Below are 25,265 nucleotides of genomic sequence, written 5' to 3'. Positions count from 1 at the left end.
TTTACACAACTAGATGCGTACCCTCTTCCCCATATATCCGACCTGGTCACCAGGATCACGCAGTACAATGTCTTCTCCACGGTAGACCTAAAGTCTGCCTACTACCAGCTCCCCATCTACGCGAGCGATCGCAAGTACACTGCGTTCAAGGCGGATGGGCGACTCTACCATTTCTTAAGGGTTCCCTTCGGTGTCACAAACGGGGTCTCGGTCTTCCAGCGAGAGATGGACCGAATGGTCGACCGATACGGTTTACGGGCAACATTTCCGTATCTCGATAATGTCACCATCTGCGGCCACGACCAGCAGAACCACGACACCAACCTCCGCAAATTCCTCCAGACCGCAAAACTCCTGAACCTGACCTACAATAAGGATAAATGCGTGTTAAGCACCGACCGCCTAGCCATCCTCGGCTACGTAGTGCGAAATGGAGTGATAGGCCCCGACCCCGAACGCATGCACCCCCTTATGGAGCGCCCCCTCCCTCACTGCTCCAAGGCCCTGAAGCGCTGCCTCGGGTTCTTCTCCTATTATGCTCAGTGGGTCCCCAATTACGCCGACAAAGCCCGACAAACTACCACATTCCCCCTGTCGACGGAGGCCTGGCAAGCCTTCAGCCGCATCAAAGCGGATATCGCAAAGGCCACGATGCGCGCCATCGACGAGACCCTCCCTCCCCTTCCAGGTCGAGAGTGACATGTCTAACATAGCTCTGGCAGCCACCCTCAACCAAGCGGGCAGGCCCGTGTCCTTCTTCTCATGCACCCTCCATGCTTCCGAAATCCGCCACTCCTCGGTCGAGAAGGAAGCACAGGCCACAGTCGAAGCTGTGCGACATTGGAGGCATTACCTGGCCGGCAGGAGGTTTACCCTCCTCATGGACCAACGGTTGGTAGCTTTCATGTTTGACAATGCACAGCAGGGCAAGATAAAGAACGATAAGATCTTGAGGTGGAGGATCGAATTATCCACCTACAACTACGAGATCCTATATCGTCCTGGGAAGCTAAACAAGCCTCCTGATGCCCTATCCCGCGGCACATGTGCCAACGCACAAGTGGACCGCCTCCGAGCCCTGCACGAGGACCTCTGCCACCCGGGGGTTACTCGTTTCTTCCATTTCGTGAAGACCCACATCCTGCCCTACTCCATGGAGGAGGTCAGGACAGTCACTAGAAACTGCCACATCTGCGCAGAGTGCAAGCCGCACTTCTACCGCCCAGAGAAAGCACATCTGATAAAGGCTTCCCGTCCCTTTGAACGCCTCAGCATGGACTTCGAAGGTCCCCTCTCCTCCACCAACCGCAACACGTACTTCCTGAATGTGATTGACGAGTACTCCCGCTTCCCGTTCGCCATCCCCTGCGCCGACATGACCCCAATGACCATCATCAAAGCCCTCCACAGCATTTTTTCCCTATTCGGATTCCCCGCCTACATACACAGTGATAGGGGGTCCTCCTTCATGAGCGACGAACTGTGTCAATTCCTGCTTCGCAAGCGCATTGCCTCAAGCAGGACAACCATTTATAACCGCCGGGGTAACGGACAGATCGAGAGGGAGAACGGTACGGTCTGGAAGACCATCCTACTGGCCCTGCGGTCCAGAAATCTCCCAGTCTCCCGCTGGCAGGAGGTCCTCCCAGACGCCCTCCACTCCATCCGGTCACTGCTCTGCACTGCAACTAACCAAAAACCTCACAAACGTCTCCTTGTCTTCCCCAGGAAGTCTTCCTCAGGGACCCCGCTCCCGACCTGGCTGGCAGCCTCTGGGCCCATCCTGCTCCGGAAACATGTGCGTAGCACAAATCGGACCCGTTGGTCTAGAGGGTCCAGCTGCTCCATGCTAACCCGCAATATGCGTATGTGGAGTACCCCGACGGCTGACAAGACACGGTCTCTCTACGGGACCTGCCGCCTGCCGGATCCCCTCCATCGCCCTCGCCACCAGCCCCACCCTCCCCCCCCCCACCGGCACCTCTCACCATAGCCCCCTTCCCTGGACAACCGTTTTTCCCGCAGGCTATGCCTGGACCCCCCCCCCCCCGCCCACAACTGCACTCTACAGACGGTCCCCTCCCTGGTCCACCAACCACCTCACCTGCGCCACCTAGAGGATTAGAGGCCCCCTCACCAGTCCGACCATCCTCACCAGCGCCATCTAGGGGTGTTGAAACCGCCACGGGGACCGGATCCATGCTCCCGGAGTCACAGACGCCTGCACCTCCATTGACGTCTCCGCCGAAGCTCCGTTGATCGTTAAGGACAACCAGAATTCCCGACCGTCTGATCGAGTCACTATGAACTATTGATAGACTCTTTTGAATGTGAAATATACACAACCTATTGCCAGAATTATAGAACTGTAGATGTCGCTGTAAATGGTTACGGGCCAGTGGACAGCCTCCATACGAGAGGGGTGCAGTGCCCTATCACTAGTCATACTACCAGTTATGGTATTCCACCCGCATGGACCGCCAGTTATGGCTGGACGATCAAGCAGCCCCCCCCCCGGTTCCTTTTTCAACAGGGGGTGAATGTGGTAGTATGATAATAGTTACTACGGTACCTAGGGCTGCTGAGCATTGGTGGAGAAGGCGCGTTGCTCATTGGCCCAATGGTTTGTAACCCATTGGTCACAATGTAAGGTAGCTCCGCCCATTGAGGCGGGGTATAAGAACCCGTGTTTCCCCTGCAGCTTCCTTTCCTGTACTTGAGCTGCTGGGGAAACATCTTGTCGATTAAAGCCTTCAATTCGGGCTACATCCTCGTTTCTGTGGTCATTGATAGTGCATCACCAACTCATTAGCTTAATCCTGCTTTCCCCCCATATTTTTTGAAACCCCTTCACCCTAAGAGCTCTATCTAACTGTTTTTTGAACAGATACAGGGCCGGATTCTCTGCAGGCGGGATTCTCCATGGCACCGGCAGCGCATCCACGCCCGAGGATTTCCCGAGAGTGTGGGACTGTCCACAATGGGAAACCCCATTGACTGGCTGGCGGGGGTGCGCCACACTAGAAAACTGGTGCAATGGGACAGAGAATCCCGCCTTCAATGTTTTGGCCTTAATTATTTTCTGTGATCACATGTTCCACAGGCTCACGATGCTCTGGGTGAAGAAATTTCTCCTCAGCTCTGTCCGAAATGTCAGAATGTGACCTCTGGGCTGGGATTCTCCCCTACCCGGCGGGGAGGGCCGTACCGGCGCCGAGGAGTGGTGTGAACCACTCCGGCGGCGGGCTGCCCGGAAGGTGCGGAATCCTCCGCACCTTCAGGGTCTAGGCTAGCGCCGGTGGGGTTGGCGCCGCGTCAGCTAGCAGCGAAGGGATTGGCACGCGCCAACCGGCGACGAAGGGCCTCCACTGGCCGGCGCGAGTTGCCGCATGCACGGGAACGCCAGCGTGTGCTGCCATGATCCCAAAGCATGCGCAGGGGAGCTCTTCCCCCGCCGGCAATGGCAGATGTTTACAGCAACTAGCGCGGGGTGAAACAGTGCCCCCATGGCACAGGCCCGACCGCAGATCGGTGGGCCCCGATCGTGGGCCAGGCCACTGTGGGGACACCCTCCGGGGCCAGATCACCCCACGTCCCCTCGAGGACTACGCAGGCCGCCTACAGAGACAGGTCCCGCCGGTAAGGACCTTGTTTGATTTACGCCGGCGGGACTGGCCGAAAATGGGCAGCCACTCGGTCCATCACAGAGTGTAGGATCGCCCGGGGGGGGGGGGGGGGCACTGCCAACTGCCCCAGACTGGCGCGGTGTGATTCCTGCCCCCGCCGAAGAACCGGCGCCGCAGAATCCGGCAGCCGGCATCAGGGCGGCGGGGCAGGATTCACGGTGCCCCCTCCCCCCAGCGATTTTCCAGCCCGGCGGGGCGGTCGGAGAATCCCGCCCCTGGTTCTGGACCCATCCACCATCGATAACATTCTTCCAGCATCTACCCAGTGTAGTCCTCTTGGAATATTATAGGTTTCTATGAGATCCCCCCTGTCTTCTGAACTTCAGTGAATCCAATCCTGACCGATTCAATCTCTCCTCATACCTCACTTAGAAATGTTTGCATTAGATCATGCCACATGTCTGTAATAGCTTTCACATCACGCTAATTTATTCCCGTTTGTGCTATCAATTCCCCCACCTTGTTACAAATGTGGCCTGCATTCAGATAAAGTGTTTTTGTATTTAATTGGGTAATTTTACCATTTCCATTTACACTATTTAACTTTATTTCCTGGTGCACTTATGTTTGGAGATTCTGACCCTTCCTCCCACACTTTGGTTAACATTACCCTCTGGAGGGCAACATGGTGGCGCAAGTGGTTAGCACGGCTCCCTCACGGTGCTGAGGTCCCAGGTTTGTTCCCGGCTCTGGGTCACTGTCCGTGTGGAGTTTACACGTTCTCCCCGTGTTTGCGTGGGTTTCGCCCCCACAACCCAAAGATGTGCAGGATAGGTGGATTGGTGATGCTAAATTGCCCTTAATTGGAAAAAAAATGAATTGGATACTGTGGTAGTCACCACTGTTTGTATAATACGTGTATTAGAGGTAATACGGTAAGGCTCCTGTACTACAGATACGGGGTTAGATCCCTGTCTGCTGGGTCCGCCGGTATAATGTGTAGGAGTATAAATGTGTGTGCTCACCGAGCTGCTAACATTTCTAGTAGCAGCTGCAGGCGGCAACCCATCTCTTTTTTTTTTTAAATAATTTTTATTGGAATTTTTTACAGAAAATATAACAAAAAGTATAGCAAAAAGCAGTAATATGCAACTAACAGCCCCATAACACCCACAATTCCCCCCATACCGTAACATCACATGTATCACTTTCCCCCCCCCTCCCCCAAACAAGAGAACTTAACCATAAATTAAAATTAGATAACTCAAATTTAAATAAAATAAGCTAACATAATCAACGTCCCCACCCACCCCCCCCGGGTTGCTGCTGCTACTGTCCCAGTACCCTATCGTTGAGCCAGAAAGTCGAGGAAAGGTTGCCACCGTTTAAAGAACCCTTGCACCGATCCTCTCAGGGCGAATTTAAGGCAACCCATCTCTGCTTAATAAAGCCTCGATTACTCTCTACTCTCGTCTCATCGTAATTGATAGTGCATCAATTTATTAAGCAGAGATATTACAGTGATGGAACTACGCATCAAGCCAGATTGCCTGCAGCTGCACCTTTAAGCAGACCACGCCGCGTCGGCCTTCGACCACTGGCTACCTCAGATCAGCGACTGAACAGCCCTCGGACGCACAGGAGCTTCAGATCCTGTACTCACGGGTGAGCCCCGAGATTTTTCCCCTTTTCCGGGATGCGGCCACTTATCCTGAAGCTATGGAGCTTCTGAAAGGACACTATATCCAGCCGGTTAACAAACTCTACGCCAGGCACCTCCTATCCACGAGGCAACAACTCCCCGGTGAGTCATTAGACAATTTCTGGCGTGCCCTGCACATCCTGGCAAGGAACTGCGATTGCCAGGCAGTTTCGGCCGCGGAACGTACAGAACTCTTAATCAGGGACGCTTTTGTTACGGGCATGCAGTCGGCATACATCCTCCAGCGCCTATTAGAAGGGGGTACGCTCGTCCTCGCAGTGACCAGGCAACCCGCAAATTCTCTAACGGTAGCCTCCCGCAACATACAGTCGTACGCCCCCGACCGCACGGCATACACCCCCGACCGCACAGCGCCCTCATGGACATCGTGGGCCTCACCAGCAGCCGCCACCAGCCAACCACAAGCCTGCGTCGCGCAGCAGCTAGCCAACCCCGGGTGGCCCAAGTGCTATTTCTGCGGGCAGACAAAGCACACCCGACAATGCTGCCCGGCACGGAGCGCAACCTGCAAGGCCTGCGGAAAGAAGGGTGCCGTGTGCCAGGCCCGGTCGATCGCCGCTGTATCCGGGCCCATTATTCTTGCAACCCCCACGTGCTACCCGTGGGCGCCGTCATTTTCGTTCACACAAACCACGTGGGGCCCGTGAGCGCCGCTATCTTCCTCCCAGCAGAACACGTGCGGCCCGTGGGTGCCGCCATCTTTAACCATGCCTGCCATGTGCGCACCTTGGGCGCCGCCATCTTCGGCGCCATTTTGGACGACGTCTCAGGACCCCTGCTTGTCGGGTCTTCATCGGGCCGTTCATCACCTGCCACCGCCGCCGACCAGCCTGGGGCCTACCAACACCAACCGCAACTCGCGTCCATTACGCTCGACCAGTCCCGGCCTCACAACCACGACAACGATGGTAAAGGTTGATGGGCACAAGACAGCTTGCCTTCTTGACTCCGGGAGCACGGAAAGCTTCATCCACCCCTCCACAGTAAGGCGCTTCTCCCTCGTGGTGCACCCCGTTACCCAGAGAATCTCCCTGGCCTCCGGATCCCATTCCGTGGAAATCCGGGGGTACTGCATCGTCACCCTCACCGTCCAGGGTGTAGAGTTCAACAACTTCTGTCTCTACGTCCTCCCCAACCTCTGCGCTGCCCTGTTACTCGGCCTGGACTTCCAGTGCAACCTCCAAAGACTAACTCTAAAATTCGAGGGACCCCTACCACCCCTCACTGTCTGTGGCCTCACGACCCTTAAGGTCGACCCACCTTCCCTGTTTGCAAACCTCACCCCGGATTGCAAACCCGTCGTCACCAGGAGCAGACGGTACAGTGCTCAGGACAGGACCTTCATCAGGTCGGAGGTCCAGCGGCTTCTACGGGAAGACGTTATTGAGGTCAGCAATAGCCCCTGGAGAGCCCGAGTGGTAGTGGTAAAGACTGGGGAGAAACAGAGGATGGTCATTGACTACAGTCAGACCATCAATTGGTACACGCAGCTCGACGCGTACCCCCTCCCACGCATATCTGAAATGCTCAATTAGATTGCACAGTACCGGGTCTTTTTGACAGTGGACCTGAAATCTGCTTACCACCAGCTCCCCATCCGCAAGTCGGACCGCCAGTACACTGCGTTCGAAGCAGACGGCCGCCTTTACCACTTCCTTAGGGTCCCCTTCGGCGTCACTAACAGGGTCTCGGTCTTTCAACGTGAGATGGACCGAATGGTTGACTGGTACGGGCTGCAGGCCACCTTCCCGTACCTAGATAACATCACCATCTGTGGCCAAGACCAGCAGGACCACGATGCTAACCTTTTCAAATTTCTCCAAACCGCCAAATTTCTGAACCTCACGTATAACAAGGAGAAGTGCGTGTTCAGCACCAACCGCTTAGCCATCCTTGGCTACGTGGTGCAAAATGGAGTTCTAGGGCCCGCTCCCGACCGCATGCACCCCCTCATGGAACTCTCACTCCCCCACTGCCCCAAGGCCCTGAACCGATGCCTGGGGTTTTTCTCCTATTATGCCCAGTGGGTCCCGAACTATGCGGACAAGGCCCTCCCACTCATCCACTCCACAGTTTTCCCCCTGACGGCTGAGGCCCGTGAAACCTTCAACCGCATCAAGGCCGACATCGCCAAGGCCACGATGCACGCGGTCGACGAGACCCTCCCCTTTCAGGTCGAGAGTGATGCATCAGACGTCACTCTCGCCGCCACCCTCAACCAGGCAGGCAGACCCGTGGCATTCCTTTCCCGCACGCTCCATGCCTCCGAAATTTGGCACGCCTCTGTCGAAAAGGAGGCCCAAGCCATCATAGAAGCTGTGCGGCATTGGAGGCATTGCCTGGCCGGCAAGAGATTCACTCTCCTCACTGACCAACGGTCAGTTGCCTTCATGTTTAATAACACACAGCGGGGCAAGATCAAAAATGATAAAATCTTAAGGTGGCGGATCGAGCTCTCCACCTACAATTACGAGATTTTGTCTCGCCCCGGTAAGCTCAACGAGCCACACGATGCACTATCCTGAGGTACATGTGCCAGCGCACAAGTGGATTTACTCTGGGCTCTACACGATGGCCTCGGTCACCCAGGGGTCACCCGGTTCTTTCACTTCATAAAGGCCCACAACCTGACCTACTTCATTGCGGAGGTCAGGGCTGTCACCAGAGACTGCCAGGTCTGCGCTGAGTGCAAGCCGCACTTCTACTAGCCAGACCGAGCGCACCTGCTGAAGACCTCCCGCCCCTTTGAACACCTCAGCATGGACTTCAAGGGACCCCTTCCCTCCACCGACCGAAACATGTACTTCCTGAATGTGGTCGATGAATACTCCAGATTCCCGTTCACCATCCCATGCCCCGATATGACGTCTGCAATGTCATCAAAGCACTCAACACCATCATCGCCCTGTTTGGTTTCTCCGCTTACATCCACAGCATCTGGGGATCCTCCTTTATGAGTGATGAGCTGCGTCAGTTCCTACTCAGCAAGGGCATTGCCTCGAGCAGGACGACCAGCTACAACCCCTGTGGAAACGGGCAGGTGGAGAGGGAGAATGGGACGGTCTGCAAGGCCGTCCTGCTGGCCCTGTGGTCTAAAAATCTCCTGGTCACCCGCTGGCAGGAGGTCCTCCCCGATTCGCTCCACTCCATCCGATCGCTACTTTGAAATGCAACTAATGAAATGCCCCATGAACGTCTCCTTGCCTTCCCTAGGAGGTCCACCTCCGGGGTTTCGCTTCCAACGTGGCTGGCAGCTCCAGGACCCGTTCTCTTCCACAAACACGTGCGACTCCACAACGCGGACCCGTTGGTCAAGCGAGTACAGCTGCTGCATGCAAACCCGCAGTACGCCTACGTGGCGTACCCCAACGGCTGCCAGGACACAGTCTCCCTCAGGAACCTGGCACCAGCTAGATCCCCACCCACGACCCCACACCACTCGGCACCCCCTCCCTCCGATTGCCCCGGCACCACCCACCCTCCCCCCAGCGCACCTCACTACAGCCCCTACCCCAGGACGATCCGTCCTTCCACTGGTTCCACCCAGGGATGAAGCCAAGGACAACACGTTCCCGGAGTCACAGGCGACCAAGCCGGCGCCTGCATCACCACCGGGACTGCGGCACTCTCAGCGGAGGATCAAGGCACCTGACCGGCTAAACTTGTGAATTTTTCAAAATACTGCAAACTTCAAATTCTCGCATACTTGCACATAGTTTTTTTTCCACCACTGCTGCTGGACTCTTTTTTTAACAGGGGGTGAATGTGGTAGTCACCACTGTTTGTATAATACGTGTATTAGAGGTAATACGGTAAGGCTCCTGTCCTACAGGTACGGGGGTAGATCCCTGCCTGCTGGATCCTCCCAGTAGGCGGAGTATAAATGTGTGTGCACACCGAGCTGCTCCCATTCTAGTAGCAGCTGCAGAAGGCAACACATCTCTGCTTAATTAAGCCTCGATTACTCTCTACTCTCACCTCGTTGTAATTGATAGTGCATCAGATACTCTAAATTTAAAAAAAACGTACCCTATGGTGAACCTGCTCTTTCACATTGCCCTTTCTTTTACTTTCCCAAACCCCCCCCCCCCCCCCCCCCACTTATTAGTCTGCAGTTTTGTAATTTGTTGGAAACTTTACTGACCAGATTAAAGCGCTCCAAAGTGGAAACATTCCGGGGCATCGACCGAGCTATGGAGGTAGTACTGACATAACATCCTTTACATTACAGAATTTGATGGAGCAGGGTGTGCTGTTGTGTGCCTAAATCGTCTCTGCTAATATAGGAGGGGGGGGGGGTACAACGGCTGAAATATGTTGGTTAAAAGAAAGGGCGATTTCGCCCTCCCACCGTGAAACTGGAAAAAAAACCCTCCTGCTATATTGAAAGGAGAGACATCGGAGTGGCACAAAAGACACAGCGATCACTGGTGAAAATAATGTGACTTGTCTTCGGGGAGTTACAATGCACTGGGGGTGGTGGGGGGGATGTGCCAGTGTCCGTGTGTGATTGCACGACACTTTGATGAAATCACACGCTCTTTCTGGAGAGCAATAGATACAGGAGGAGTAGGAGGGGATAGAGCCTCGGAGGGACAGCACTCCAGACAGCACGACAGTAGCTTCACGCTGACAGGTCAGTGAATCGGTGGCAACATCACATCCGAACTGGATGATCTCCATCCCCCTTTAATCTGAAAGCACCCCCCCCACCCACCCTCCCCACATGATGTTTTGATCAAATCTCTTCACTCCATTCGAATCCTGCTTGGCAAAGGTCAGTGACGATGCTTGTATCATTTTCAGTCGGTGCCTGTTATCTCCTTCGCTGATGTTTGACTCTGAAGAGGGTGAATCAGTCAGATTTAGTAGATGCTTGTTCCACAGTGTTCCACTGATCGAGGACCAAAATGGATATTTTCATGAAAGGACTGTCCAAAGCGAAGGAAGGAGTGGCCGCTGCAGCTGAGAAAACCAAACAGGGTGTAGCAGAAGCGGCAGAGAAGACCAAAGAGGGAGTGCTCTATGTCGGTACGTACACATTTTAAAGCCAGCGAACGTATACATGGAAGGTCGTGTCGCCCCTTCCAGCTGCACAATGAAAAACCTTCCTGCCGCCAAGTGTCTGGGACGGGTGACTTCCCCAGTCCCGGCATTGCACTGGGCTGAAGCGGTCTTTTGTCAATTGAATATTAGAAATACAAAGTTAGCTGCACGGGCTGTCAAATAAATAAATGAACGGGAAAAAAAAGGTTTAATCTCGAGGGATGGACCCATTCTTCATCCCCGGGCTGCTCTCGTTGTTGGCTCGAGTCTTATTTCCGCTAAGCAGATTGACCAGCCATATGGTACAGTCCTCCAACCCAGGGGAAAAGATCCTCTTTCCAACACATTCAGATCGCCCGCCTCCCATCAAAGAAAGAAGCAATAGTAATCGTGACATTTGTTACATTTGCAAAACCTTTTGCAAAATGGTGAATTCCGATATTTGCCCAGGGATAACCGTGTTTGTGATCAATCTTTATCCTCAGGGTCCAAAACCAAAGAGGGTGTTTCAAGTGTCGTTTCCGGTAAGTTTCACCCGAATGTTTCCACTTATTGAAATGTGCAACGATGCAATTGCTGGTACTCGCTTTCATCAATGTGCCGAAATCAAAGGATTTTTTTTCTCTCTCTCTGTGTTGACTATCGAGGAGCTGGTGTAAGATGTTGGTTCTGCATTTGTGGACAGAAAGCGATCAGACCATTAACAACAGTAATCTTTCCAGTTCAACATAGCGTGACGTAAAACTCCAGAGGATTAATCGGAAGTGTAGCTTGCCCTTACAGTTTACCTGTAGCTGAATAAGTAACTTGGCATCCCGTACATCCGTCAACTACAACCATGTGTTGCAAATGGTGAAGTTAAATGCACGAATAATTTTCACTGTAATAAGGTGAAACGTTTCTCAGAGAAGTTGCCTTATTACTGTGTCAACCTGGCTTTTACAATGAAGTTGCAAACACATATAAAAGTTTAGAATTGCCGTGTGCGATGTTAATGTATGAATGCTTAATATCTTGAGTATTGTTGAAAAAGACATATTGTCCAAGCTTTTGGGTTTGCACTCATCTGCAGAATCACAAGAATACCAACCAACCTCAGGGGAGACAACAACTGTATACTGTATGAGAAGAAACTGCAGATTGGTTGGCAAGTATTCTTGCCATTGACCTGATGAGTGCCGGGCAAAAAGCTTTGACAAAATGTCTTTTTCAGCAATACTCAAGATCAGTACTTATTTATTCTATGGGAAGGATTGCCCATTTAAAATAAACAGGTTACAAAGTCACTTTGTTCTCAAACAAATAGACAAAGTAGTGTCATATTAATTTTGACTGCCCGTTTGCTAGTATTGCATCCAGTAAGTTCTGGGCTGTCAAGTTCAAAATGATTTTGATTCATGTAAGATTACCAAGTAATTAACAATTACTGTTAATAATTCAAAACTGCAGTTATACTCCACATGATGGTCTGGAAACATTGTGTGCTCAAATGGATGTAGGTACCATCGATAATTCAAAACTGCAGTTATACTGCACATTCTGGTCTGGAAACATTGTGTGCTCAAATAGTTGTAGGTATTGTCATTATATACTGATACATTTCCACTTAGGGACCTCTGTGGTGGAGAAGGATGCTGCTGAAGTGGAATTCTGGCCAATTCAGTGTGCAGACCTGCGAGCATACAATGCACATAAGTTTGATTATGGACATATGTGCAAATCACACCAAAAGCAATTGAAATATAAAATTTGGAACAATTTATTGTTCATAATAAATAAATGTTTCTAATATGCTTCATTGCTAAGTTACAGTTTTAGGCTGCAAATTTCCATATGTCATGAGACCATAGTTACAATGCCTCTTGTGAATGGAAAAGTGAGTTTGAGTTATACAACCACCAGGAATTTTATTTCTCCTACTTTCATGCACCACAGAATTAGATTGGACTCCATGACTTTGCTGCCACAGAATCATAAAAATGCCAGTATGACTGCAACGGAAGAAGACTGTTTAGAAATTTCATTCACATATTCTCTTTAATATTGCAAAAAAGACCCAAATTGATCAATCTATTTACATTACTAATGAGCCAAACATCCTGAATTGTACCTTTCAAGGGATATGAGTTTTCTTTCAGCCACATCCTTATTTAAAAAAAATAAACACAACGATCTGTTCCATTTCTCCTGTTTTCCATTTGACCAGGGCGTAGGGTTTGTGGTCAGAGTTAGCAAAAGAAAGGGGAAAGAGAAAACAAAGTGGTGTGATTAAATAGTTTGTGGTTTTCTTGGAAGGAAGAGGACATGATATTTTTGGATAATTGTGGGACAACAAACACACTCAGTTAACTGACCAGCTGATGTAAATAAGCACCTTTTCCTGAAATTCTAGATACAAAATTGCTTTACTCAAACCTCAATTGAATGATTAGGATGATGACCATCTCGATGTAATAATAATTACATCCACAGCATTCTTGAAAAGTTTGAAAAGCTATATTGATCACATTAAAGTGTTCAAGCTGTTGTCCATGTCATTCTAAAATTGATACAGGTAAGCACGTCGTTCACAATTCTATCTTTTGCGTATCCATGCTGCATGGTGTTCAAGGGTAGAACTTTGTATCTTGCCAGCTAGAAATAATAGCACTTAACAATAGAAGGTCAGGCAACTTAGAATCGAAGAATCACTACAGCGCAGAAGCAGGCCATTCGGCCCATCAAGTCTGCACCGACCCTTGGAAAGAGCACCTTACCTAGGCTCACACCCCCACCCTATCCCCATATCCCAGTAAACCCACCTAATCTTTTGGACACTAAGGGGCAATTTAGCATGGCTAATCCACCTCACTTGCACATCTTTGGGTTGTGAGAGGGAACCGGAGCACCCGGAGGAAACCCAAGCAGACATAGGGAGGAAATGCAAACTCCACAGAGACAGTCACCCGAGGCCAGAATTGAATGCAGATCCCTGGCACTGTGAGGCAGCAATGCTAACCACTGTGCCACTGTGTCGCCCTTTGTTTAAACTATTCCTGTATTCATACGTCAATTCTATTTTTCTCTACACCAAAGTTAATTTACATTAAAATGAAACACTTCTCAGTGAATCCAGGATTGCAATGAAGAAATGGTTAAAATGGTTACTAATAAAAGTAAGGTTAAGGGGGGGGGTTGTTGGGTTATGGGTAGAGGGTGGATATGTGGGTTTGAGTAGGGTGATCATGGCTCGGCACAACATTGAGGGCCGAAGGGCCTGTTCTGTGCTGTACTGTTCTATGTTCTATGTTCTAAATGGTTAGGGGATTATTTATTTTTAAATCCAAGGAAGATATCAGTTCAGTTTAAGCAATTAATTTTACATTGATTTGAAAAGTGGCTCGGAAAAGAAGGAATTGGAATAAGTAAACCTTCCTTTGAATAGAATCAGAGTATATTAATACTTCCTTTTCAGTCGCTGAGAAGACAAAGGAGCAGGCCTCTTTGGTGGGAGGTGCTGTTATCACTGGGGTCTCAGCCGTGGCTCAGAAGACGGTGGATGGAGCTGGGAACATTGCGGCAGCCACCGGTCTGGTGAAAAAGGAAGATTTCCCATCCGAAGTAAAGGTAGGCCTTCATCAAGCATGCCACACCCCATTCTCTGCAGCTGTAATCATACATCAAACCATTCAGATTGAGCTAATGCTGTACACTTTTTTAAAAAGCATGTAAATGTCCAGCATACAATGAGTACACAAGACATGACTGAAGTCTCAATTTTATTTAGATTTGAATATCTACAAGCTCTTTTAAATGATTTGAGATTTACTCTCCTTAATGATTTTCATTATAGACAGAAATTTAGATAGAGGTTCAATGGGGGCTAAATTTTGCTGTTAAGTACCTTTTTTTCAAGCACAATGAGGTCACCTAATGCTCAAAGATAGGGTCCAAAATGTACGCATTGACCTCTAATGTGAAATGTGCAGGATGCATGAGTGGTTGGGGTCTGGGATGCACTGCTTGGAAGTGTGGCAGAGGTTCAGTTGAGGCATTCAAGAAGGCATTAGATGATTACTTGAATAAAAATAATGTGCAGGGGTGTTGGGAAAATACAGGGGGATGGCAACAAATCACGATGCTTGTTTGGAAAGCAGGTGAAACTGGAAAATGTGACAAGCCATTAAAAAGTCCATTGACTTGAGTGGGAGTGGAAAATACCACTGGCGAAAAATTCCACCCAATGTGTCGAATGGCCTCCTTCTGCACAGTACCAATTCTGTGATTCTGTAATGCCATCTTGTTAAAAGGGATTTGTGTGCACACTTCTAGTGATCATTCGTAGCATGCAGAGCTGGCAAATTAGATATCAATTTTTGTGCAATCCTGATTTGACACCATCATTGTCATTTTCAAACTTCACATTCTAGCCAATACACTACCTTAACCTGGCACAGCAGAATGGACTGAAGGTTCCCCCTTCCTCTGCCACTTCTCTCAAACCCATTTAATAGAATACAGGTGCTGTATATCCTTTGTCCTGGTACTCATGAAAAATGTTTGCTGCCCCAGTGTCTGCAGGATAGCTAGTGGAAAGTTGTTCAGGCTTCACTTAAGGAGCCGGCAGAGGATGACCTCAAGCTACCCTGTGCCAAGAGGGCCCAACTTCAGACTGTATTATCTCAGCCTGGGCGCCAGACGTCAGGTCTGGCTGGCTGCTGGGGAACAGCAAGGGCACTGGCAGATTGGCAGGGGTAGGAACACAAATACTGAAATCCTGCAAATGGATAATAGGTATGCTCTATCAAGCTACTGCCACTCTTTTCAGGAGCTGCCTTCAAATCCTGTTGATTGATTGGTGGACAGGTTAATGAACTGCAATGACATCCTGACAAACTCGTTGGATGGAGGTATTCAGAGTCACAATGGCAGCAGTCTCAGCTTGCAAGGTAACATTCTTAATTTTCCAGTGCAGCATTTAGACCACTGATGCTGGCTGTTTGTGCTGCATTGGACACTGTGTGGCAATCCAAACTTTGGAATCAACCATCAGACTCTGAATCATGGTGAGTTCCACAGTAGTGATAGAGCTGACCACTCAGTCATGTGGAAAGGATCGGTTTCATTTTTTGATCAACCTTGTGCAAAGTTGATTCTGAACTCCTCTATTCTCCTTGACATTGAGTGCTGGCTTTCTAGTGCAACGAGCATTTGGTTGTGCATATTCATCAACATTCTTCAGTAACCAAACACATCAAAGTCCACATCTGTCTCTTCTGCAGTGAACTAATCATGGTCTTGCATCTGCACTATTCTTTCTCTTGTCCTCGCTCTGATCGACTTGTGCCTGGTGTCAAACCACATGCAGATTCCTATTCAATACTGGCCTCTAAAGTACACATAGTGTCAGTACCTGGTGATTTTATGTGTAATATAAGGAGACAGTGTCTCATCATCTTCACTCTGTTCATCATCTCCTTCCTCTGACTGGGATGGTGCCAGTTCTTGGTGTCTAAAAAGGAACATGGGCTGGGTTTAAATGAGGAAAGAACAGAAAATAAAAACTGAGTGCTTGCATCATCTGCAGTTTATAAATCTGAAAATGTTATGTGATGAGGGAAAGGTGGGACAAGAGAGAGATTAAGTATGCAGATGCCCTCATCATCAGTCCTGTCCAGCTGCACTAGTCCCAACAGTCTCTTTCCAAGATGGCAAACAGTCTCCTTTAGGGATGACACGCTTGTTCTCCCATTCTTCTTTCCTGCTGCCTCATGTTACACACTACTTTCTCCAGCAAGAAAGGGGGAAGTGTGTCATTAATGTTTCTGCGATTGGTTTATTTGATGTGGCTATCATTGTTGAATAGCTGCCAGTGGATGAGAACTGTGTGTTGTGGATACGAGCATGCAACAGTGTGTGTGTGTGAAGTATTACGATTGAGATGTTATTAGGTGGGTTATGAGAGTGTAGAGAATTGAGCAGTGGAAGAGGCTAGTTTTGGAGTTGTTAAGATATGCCATTTGAAGATGAACTCATTCACCTTAACAACTTGTTTCAGATTGTTAAACTCCTTGTTGCAATACACCCATGGTCTTGGAGCAACACTCCTCGGATTAATGTCTGCCACTAAATCATCCCAATACCTCCTGAATATATGGCTGGTGTACCTCCTGTCACACAAAGATTTTTCTCTCCCTTTCCACATCTTACACTATGACCACCAGTATGCCATCCAAAAACCTTGGTGCTCGCTCACTGCCATGTTCAGCCAAGTATCAAAGCCCAGATTTACTTTGGGAAGAAAATCACATTACTTCTTGCAGTCATGGTGTATCTTCATTTAAAGTCACTGCTTTTAAATATTGCTGGCCAGTCATGCTGATGCATGAAGCCAATGTAGTGCTGGCTGACTGCAGCTATCATTTTAAAACGCAAGCAGCACCATTGCAACTTGGTCCAACAATGCAACGAACCAACGTGTGTTAATCTCCTTGCCCATTTCCGAGTGTTATTTAATATACCCTCCAAATAATTTTATTAATTCCTTCTTAAAATTCTTATTTGTAAAATCTTATTTTCCATCCAAGAAGATCTTAGTGAGTTTAAAATTTATAGAAAAATATTGAGTCTTCTTCAAATTGTGAACTTGGAGGTCTGTCTGCTGCACACCACAGTGGTATTTAATATGATACACCACAGAGTAACAGGATGTAAGGTTTTGGACCTGAGGATTTACAATGTGGATTCTCAGTCTTGGTTAGGCTGTCTGGAGATGGGATGGTTCACACTTTCTAATAGCCACTCTATACTGAATGTGCTTTCTCAGCGACAAAATGGTGAAAAGAGGAATATATTCAAGAGGTGGCTGGATATAGCACTTGAGGAGAATGGGATCAAAGGCTATGGGGAGAAAGCAGGATTAGGCTATTCAGTTGGATGATCAGCCATGATCGTGATGAATGATGGAGCAGGCTCGAAGGGCCAAAAGGCTTCCTCCTGCTCCTATCTTCTATGTATCCATGTATCTATGTAAAAGAGGATAGAATTAATAACTTTTTAAAAATTAAAACTCGGTTAAAGTGTGCATTGTTACAATTAAAGGACAAGATGGAATGCACCGCACCTTGCTAGTTCATTGGCAAATCATACAGGAAAGAAGACTTTTAAAGAATCGGTATTTGTGGAACAGCCCTGATCAACTAAGTGACCTAAGACAACATTTTATTTAGATGAAAATAGAATAAATTCCCTTTATTCATCTTCATTCATAATCTATAAGTGAAATAGCATATGAAATGGAAAACATAATATTGAAATATATGACTTCAGAAATGCCAGTCATGTGTCACCTGTAATAAGGTCCTTAATACTTCTCAAATTGGTCAGAAGTCATTTAACCAGTTTAAGTAATGAATGGAAAGTTTGGTGAGCAAGTAGTGTCTGAAATAACAGGCTCTTTTAAACAAATGAGAGTGATTAAGGGTTATTAGAAACATGTGTATAGGTGGTTAGGTTACCAAAAGTTCAGAGGTTTTGAATATTCCCATTAAATTAATAGGTCTACAATGAGTTCAGGTAAAGAAACTTATATTAGTTGCATTCTAGAGACAGAGCTGTGCAATACAAAACACATAAAATATATTTCTGATTCCTATTTTTAATTTAAATATTGGTCAGAATATTACTCCGTTCATGGAGCTGGTCCTATCTCTTCCCACATCCATCAAGCTACAACATGGAAGTTAGCTATTTGTTGTTTATGAACACTAAATCCACCCTTTGGAATGGACCCGCAATATCTGGCAAGATTTTTGAGTTATGTTAAAAAGTCTGACATATCTTCTGAATGCTACATAACAGCGGGCATCTGAAGTGCACCTTCACTACGTCACAGTTGTGCAATGGAGTAGAATGACATGTCTAATTATTCTGGACTTTTGGATCGAGAGGTGTGGTCTACAATCTGGATTCCCAACCAAAATTCACAGTCTTCCACTGACCATCCTTACAATTTGTGTCAGTTTCAAACCTCCTACAAAGAAAAGGCTGAGGCAGAACAAATTATTTGTGACAGGAGTCAAGATAAATCAGCAACAAACATCGACAATAGTTTCTAACCTACTGCACTGAGGGCCTTAGGAACATTATGACTATTACGAATAGCTCACAAAGTTTGTTTTTGTTGTCATGAATCACAGGAAAAAGAAGTCATGATTTGTAGAGAATAAAGCATCCTGACAATTATGTCATGAGGCTATGGAAACAATTAGTGGTCCAGAAACTAAATGCAGTTTTTATCTTCATCATTACTAGAATAATTGTGCTGTCTAAAGTAGAAGCCGTTCGACATTGGAGCCTTTGGTGATGTTGAGCCTTCACTGTTTACAAGGGTATGGAAAATAATTCTACATAATGATCAAGAAACTATATATATGCAATAGAAACAGATAATGCTAGAATAACTCAGCAGGACTGGTAGCATCTATGGAGAAAGAAACAGATTTTCTGTCTGTATGACTCTCCTTCAGAGCCAGAGTTAAATGTTAACTCTGGCGACGTGATTGTATAACGGGTAGTACTTTGCGTTGTGGCCGCAGCAACCTCAGCTTGAATCCGAGTTACAACAGCCGTTATTTTAATGAGCGGCACGGTAGCACAGTGGTTAGCACTGCTGCTTCACAGCTCCTGGGTCACGGGTTCGATTCCCGGCTTGGGTCACTGTCTGTGTGGAGTCTGCACGTTCTGCCTCTGTTTGCATGGGTTTCCTCCGGGTGCTCCGGTTTCCTCCCACAAGTCAGGAAAGACGTGCTGTTAGGTAATTTGGACATTTTGAATTCTCCCTCTATCTACGCGAACAGGCGCCGGAATGTATCGACTAGGGGCTTTTCACAGTAACTTCATTCCAGTGTTACAATAAAGATTATTATTATTATTAACTCTGTTTCTCTGTACAGATACTGCCAGACCTGCTGAGTTTTTCCAGCAATTTCTGCTTTTATTTCAGATTTCCAGCATCCACAGTATTTTGCTTTTATATTACAAGGTATAGGCAGTTGCAATTGCAAATGCTAATATACAGTTCTGGCCATAGGCCTTATCCAATTGCTGAAGAAACAGCACGACTGCTTTCAGAAGAGAAAACTACCCAATAAACACTGTACTACTCCCCCAAGAGTTGTATTGCTATCACATTTGTTTTATAGCTCACAAATATATGAATTGTGGTACTGTAATGGAATGGGATCATTTGACATTTGTCTTCAATTTTAACCATTAAATAAATCAACCATTGATTGTAAATCATTGTCAGTCTGAAAGAAAAGGCATTTTCAAATGCAAGAAAAAGTGAAAATCTAGCTGGCAGGGAGCGTTATAAATAGCAATAAAGGGGTACAAGGAAAGTAATGGGGTGCAAAAAGAAAATTTGCAGAAAAGTACTTGCAAAGAATATAAGATCAAACAGCATTTCTTCTAAATATATTAAAAGAATAAAGGAAAATATGGTCTCATTTAAGGTAGATGTAGGAGAGACAATAATGGACAATAAGGAAATGGTAGACTTGTTAAATGAGTACTTGTGGCACAAAGGAACCTAAAAATAAGTCAAGGAGAAGAGCTTCGTAAATTTAATGTAAGTAATATGATAATAGGGAGAATAATGGGTCTCAGGACAAACTTGTTCGATGTGATGCCTCCCACTCCAAAGGATTAAGAAAAACACACAGGTGACAAAATTGCAGGTGAGTTAGTCATAATTTTCTAAAGCTCTCTAGATTCAAAATTTTTATTGTTGGTTAGTAAAATTGCAAGTGTCACTTCATTATTTAAGGTGAGAGCAAGGGTGGGGGGGGGGATTTTATTAGGCCTAGTATTTACCAAACATATCATGAAAATGAAATGAAAATTGCTTTATTGTCACGAGTAGGCTTCAATGAAGTTACTGTGAAAAGCCCCTAGTCGCCACATTCTGGCGCCTGTCCGGGTGGCTGGTACAGGAATCATGAAGTCATATATTCCTCCTTTGGGAAACTATCCAAATATCGAGCTGTAACAATGTTCCAGATTCAATAATAAGAGGGGTATAGGTGGACTTGAATTAATTTGATGAATAATGTCTGCAGAAAATCAGGAATTTAAAACATTGTTCTTCCAAGTCATTTAACAAATGTACTTTCAATTTCTTCACCAGATTTTTTTATCTTGGGGAGTGTAAACCATCAACAGATATTTTATAAATTTTGTTTTTCACAATCGCAAAGAGGGGAGGAATGATTTGTCCTGTGGAATTATTCTCCAGCCACTTGTTTCATGGAGTTTGACATTTTCTGCTCAATACAGTTCAAGATCCAACAAGGAAGTAATTATGTCCATTGGTATGAGCAGTACTTCAAGCTTTATAATTGATCAGTTGCTACTTTGAGCATTTGGATGAAGCAGAGAATATCCTCATTTCAAATTGTTCAATCTCTATCACAGGTTGTTTAGATGGCTGACCTGTGAGATTGTCTTCCAACAGTTGAGGTTCAAGTTGAACACTGTTTCATAAAGCACTTTTCGTACTCTACAAACTCAAGTATTTGCTTGAGGTGTGGACATCATTGGCAAGGCCAGCATTTGTTGTCTGTCCCTAATTGACCTTTGAGAAGGTGGCGGAGACCTGCCTTCTTGAACCACTGCAGTCCATCTGGTGTAGGTATACCAAGCTAGGTTTTAGGAAACAAAAATAGACTCTGATAATATCACAATTTCTTTTAAATTTGAAAAGGTGAGAGCGTGACGATACAAATATTGGGGCTGGTTTAGCTCACTGGGCTAAATCGCTGGATTTTAAAGCAGACTAAGCAGGCCAGCAGCACGGTTTGATTCCCGTACCAGCCTACCCGGACAGGCGCCGGAATGTGGCGACTAGGGGCTTTTCACAGTAACTTCATTGAAGCCTACTCGTGACAATAAGCGATTTTCATTTCATTTCATTTCATATTGCTATTTTGATGCAGTCAACTGCAGAGCGATGTTCTGCCACTTATGCTTTCTCTGCACAAACCTTTTGGTCTCAGCACACCTTCAGCACTGAGGCTGAAAAATGACAGCAGGCGTATTTCCACATAAGTTGTTCTTATATTGATACTTGTTTGGGTCAGACTTTGCAAGACCTGGATCGACTACTCAGCTGCCAGGATAAGGAAACTGGATTTAATATAAATACAAGGGACCAGTTTTGACACTTCCCTGTCAGTGGGTTTGAAGGTTCAGGGTGGGTGCGTGGCATGTAAAATCCAGCAGCAGGTAACCTGCCCACTATCTACCCACCCTCCCCGACGTGTCTTATGGGGCATGGGGAAGGTGTCAAACCCTCAAGCCTCTGCCCTTGAGCCTATTAAGGCTTATTGCTAGTTGTACATGATTTTCTTAATTTGAGAAGTATGCCATTTTGATACTGCACTGCAACTAGCAAAAATGATGCCTGGTATATTTGTGCTTCGTTAGAATTTCTAGCCATTTAACAAACATACTTCGGAGACCTGCCATCATGCCACTTCTTTTCATCCTGCATATTAATCTTGTTTTACATTAAGTTAATTAAGTATACTTTACGTAAACAGCTAAACTGGGTTGCATTGACTTTTAAATTATGCTTCTGAGAATATAATACCTGTTAAATGCGACAGTCTGTTGTGGATGAAAAATATATTTCAGCAACTGTTTAATCATTAAATGGAAATGTGTTTTAATCATATTGCAAGTGATCTCATCTAAGCTTTTTTTTAATAGATGAATAATAGTCAAATAATTTCAGTAAAAAAAGTCAATCATTATTTTAAGATTATGGATAAGACATAAATAGTAGAACTTGGTGTAACAGAAAATGCTGGAATATTCAAAGGCGTCAGGCAGCATCAATGGTGAGAAAAACTAGGTTAATGTGTCATGTCTGATTAAATGTAATCAACCGAAACACTGGCCTGGATTCCGACAGGCCACTGGTTGGATAACTAACTGGGAAGCCTTATCAGTTTCTGTGGGGTGAGGCCTGACTGAATCAAGTTTCTTTCAGGCACTTAAGTGGTGACTGCGGGGCCTTCCCTGCGATTGAGGTCCCCAGCAACTAATTATCGGCACCAAGAGCTGCTATCCAATCAGAGGCCATAAGTTCCTCAAAATACCAAGAGGTGGCAGCTGGTATTATTGCACCCACCAGAGGTTCAGGATCATCATGAGACCCCAGACCAAAGATAGTGTGGGCAGGAAACGGGTCACAGGCTGGGGGTCATGGGGAGAGGAAGCAGCGGGATCAGATGTAAGGGCAGGAATGGAACTTTCAGAAACACCTTTTCCTGAAACTGGGTCCATTGATCAGGCACAGAGTACATAGATACATAAAAGATAGGAGCAGGAGGAGGCCTTTTGGCCCTTCGAGCCTGCTCTGCCATTCATCAAGATCATGGCTGATCATCCAACTCAATAGCCTAATCCTGCTTTCTCCCCATATCCTTTGATCCCAAGTGCCATATCTAGCCGCCTTTTATTCAAAGTTTTATCATCAACTACTTCCTGTGGTAATGAATTCCACAGGCTCACCACTCTTTGTGTGAAGAAATGTCTCCTTAGCTCTGTCTGAAATGGTTTACCCTAAATCCTCAGGCTGTGACCCCTGGTTCTGGACACACCCATCATTAGTAACATCTTTCCTGCATCTATCCTGTCTAGTCTTCTATGAAATTCCCCCCTCATTCTTCTGAACTCCAGCGAGAACAATCCCAATCTGGGTCAATCTCTTCTCATATGACAGTCCTGCCATCCCTGGGATCAGTCTGGTAAACTTTCGCTGCACTCCCTCGAGAGCAAGAACATCGTTCCTCAGAGAAGGAGAGCAAAACTGCACACAATACTCCAAGTGTGGCCTCACCAAGGCCCTGTACAATTGCGGCAACACATCTCTGCTTCTTGTAATCTGCCTTCTCGTTTTTGCTTCCAAAATGAATAACTTCACACTTATCCAAATTATACTGCATCTGCCATTGGTTTGCCAACTCACCCAACCTCTCCAGATCTATACTTGACGGAGTTTGCTGAACTGTCGTTGGAATGAGTGGGAGAGCCACGCAGCCTCCATTTAATCTCTCAGCCACCACTAAATTGCAGGAGGTTCAGGGATAATGGATGTCAGTTGGCTCATTAATGAGCTTAATTGCCATCCCATTGCTGGCAGTAGGGAATCCTGTGTCATCCCTTCTGCCTTTGGTCATGGAGGAGGCCTGGTAACTGGCCAGTTCAACCGGAATTATACAGGGCTACAGCAGTCAGATATGGATTTTTTTTAAATGCAGTTCACCTTTGACAACAACACCTAGCTTCTTCTCTGTCATACCCCACTGCAAGTAAGACTGCAGCACTGAGGGGAGGGAGGGGAGGGACAGTTCTTCCTTCAGGATTCTTGGTTATCAGGCGACCTCAGTGCATCACCATTGTCAGTAGTATCACCACCTCGAGTATACCATCAATTTTGTGGGCTCCCCATCTCTAATAGACTTCAGTCTCTTGAGATGGCACTTATTGTAGTTAATGAGGTGCCCCGATAAGGTAAGCCAAAAGTAGTTTATTTCCTACTCACAGTTAGGAAACAGCAACAAAGCAACAGTCCAAGACTCAGCCAGTTCCATCCTGAGATGCCGGCTCCCTCTTGGGCCAGCTTTTATCTTGGGGAATTAACAAGCTCTGCTGTTGGGCCTCCGTGCCTCAGCACGGGAGTTTGTATTCCACGAGAGATCGATTTGGTTGTCCCTGTGGGTCTCGTGGGGTGATAACAGCCCCTCAGATATCATTACTTCGGTACATCGCCACTTCGATACACCACATGTCGCTGCTTAAAGGAGAAATCACTTAGCACAACACTCTCTGATACATCACATCCTTTCCTACAATATACAATGGCACAGTAGTTAGCACTGCTGCCTCACAGTGTCAGAGGCCCATGTTCAATTCTGGCCTCGGGTGACTGTGTGGAGTTTGCACTTTCTCCCCTTGTCTGCGTGGGTTTATTCTGGGTGCCCCGGTTTCCTCCCACAGTTCATAGATGTGCGGGCTAGTTGGATTGGCCATGTTAAATTGCCCCTTGGAGTCCAAAATGATTAGTTGGGGTTACAGGGATGGGGTGAGGGCATGGACCTAGGTGGTGTGCAATTTCAGAGGGCTGGTGCAGTCTTAATGTGCTGAGTGCCCTACGTCTGCACTGTAGGGATTCTGTGATTCTATGATGATGAATTGAGTCAGCATCAACTGTTTTTTTGGAGTGTCTTCAACACTTCTACCGTCCTTTCAATGAAGAATTGTCACCAGACTTCACCCCGGGTCATGAATTTGAGCACCATATTGGCGCTTTTTTCTTTGACATAAAGTTTTAAAAGGACTTGACACGGTAGATGCTGAGAGAATGCTTCTCCTTGAAGGGAAATCTTATACTGGGGTGGGGGGGGGCACAATGACAAAATAATGGGTCTACTGTTTAAGACAGGGACAAGGAGAAATTTCTTCTCTCAGAAAGTTGTTCACCTGTGGAATTCACTATCCCAGAGAGTGGGTCTTTGAATATTCAAAAATGAGTTAGATGGAATTTTGAGCTACGAAGGACTCCAGGGTTAGCGGTGGCCCGGGGGGGGGGGGGGGGGGGGGGGGGGGGGAGGGCAGTCAGGAAAGTGAAGTTAAAGCCACAATATGATAAGCCATGATCTTATTGAATAGCAGAGCAGGCTCAAGGGCTAATCCGCTAATCCTTCTCCTAGCTGTTCCAAACTTCTCTCAACTTGGGAACCATTTCTTTCGATTGGAAAAATGTGCATGCCACTCTGCTATTTCAGGAAGCTGAAAGGTGGAAGCCAGGGAATTAGAGACCA

General features: G+C 46.9%; 2 protein-coding genes across 5 annotated transcripts in view; one reads left to right on the top strand and one right to left on the bottom strand.

Annotated features, from left to right (window-relative positions):
- Positions 1-9,547, bottom strand: part of LOC119965200 (eukaryotic translation initiation factor 4E-1A-like) — a 55,924-nt gene extending 46,377 nt beyond the window's left edge. Inside the window, exon 1 of the mRNA XM_038795629.1 lies at positions 9,494-9,547. Within this exon, the coding sequence (XP_038651557.1) occupies positions 9,494-9,532 (39 nt within the window). The 5' untranslated portion in view covers positions 9,533-9,547. The remainder of the gene's footprint in view (positions 1-9,493) is intronic.
- Positions 9,548-9,822: 275 nt separating this feature from the next.
- The window catches only part of sncb (synuclein, beta), an 84,548-nt gene continuing 69,105 nt past the window's right edge, over positions 9,823-25,265 (top strand). The window contains exons 1-4 of one of the 4 annotated variants that reach the window (XM_038795638.1): positions 9,823-9,985; positions 10,237-10,380; positions 10,881-10,919; positions 13,850-14,001. In XM_038795638.1, coding sequence (XP_038651566.1) covers positions 10,260-10,380; positions 10,881-10,919; positions 13,850-14,001 — 312 coding nt within the window. In that variant the 5' untranslated portion in view covers positions 9,823-9,985; positions 10,237-10,259. The other 3 variants (XM_038795640.1, XM_038795639.1, XM_038795637.1) reach the window with 3 other exon arrangements.

This window comes from Scyliorhinus canicula, chromosome 4 (genome assembly GCF_902713615.1).
Source record: "Scyliorhinus canicula chromosome 4, sScyCan1.1, whole genome shotgun sequence".
NCBI lineage: Eukaryota > Metazoa > Chordata > Chondrichthyes > Carcharhiniformes > Scyliorhinidae > Scyliorhinus > Scyliorhinus canicula.
The sequence above is the reverse complement of the archived record's forward strand: the minus strand, read 5'-3'. Positions and strand labels throughout refer to the sequence as shown.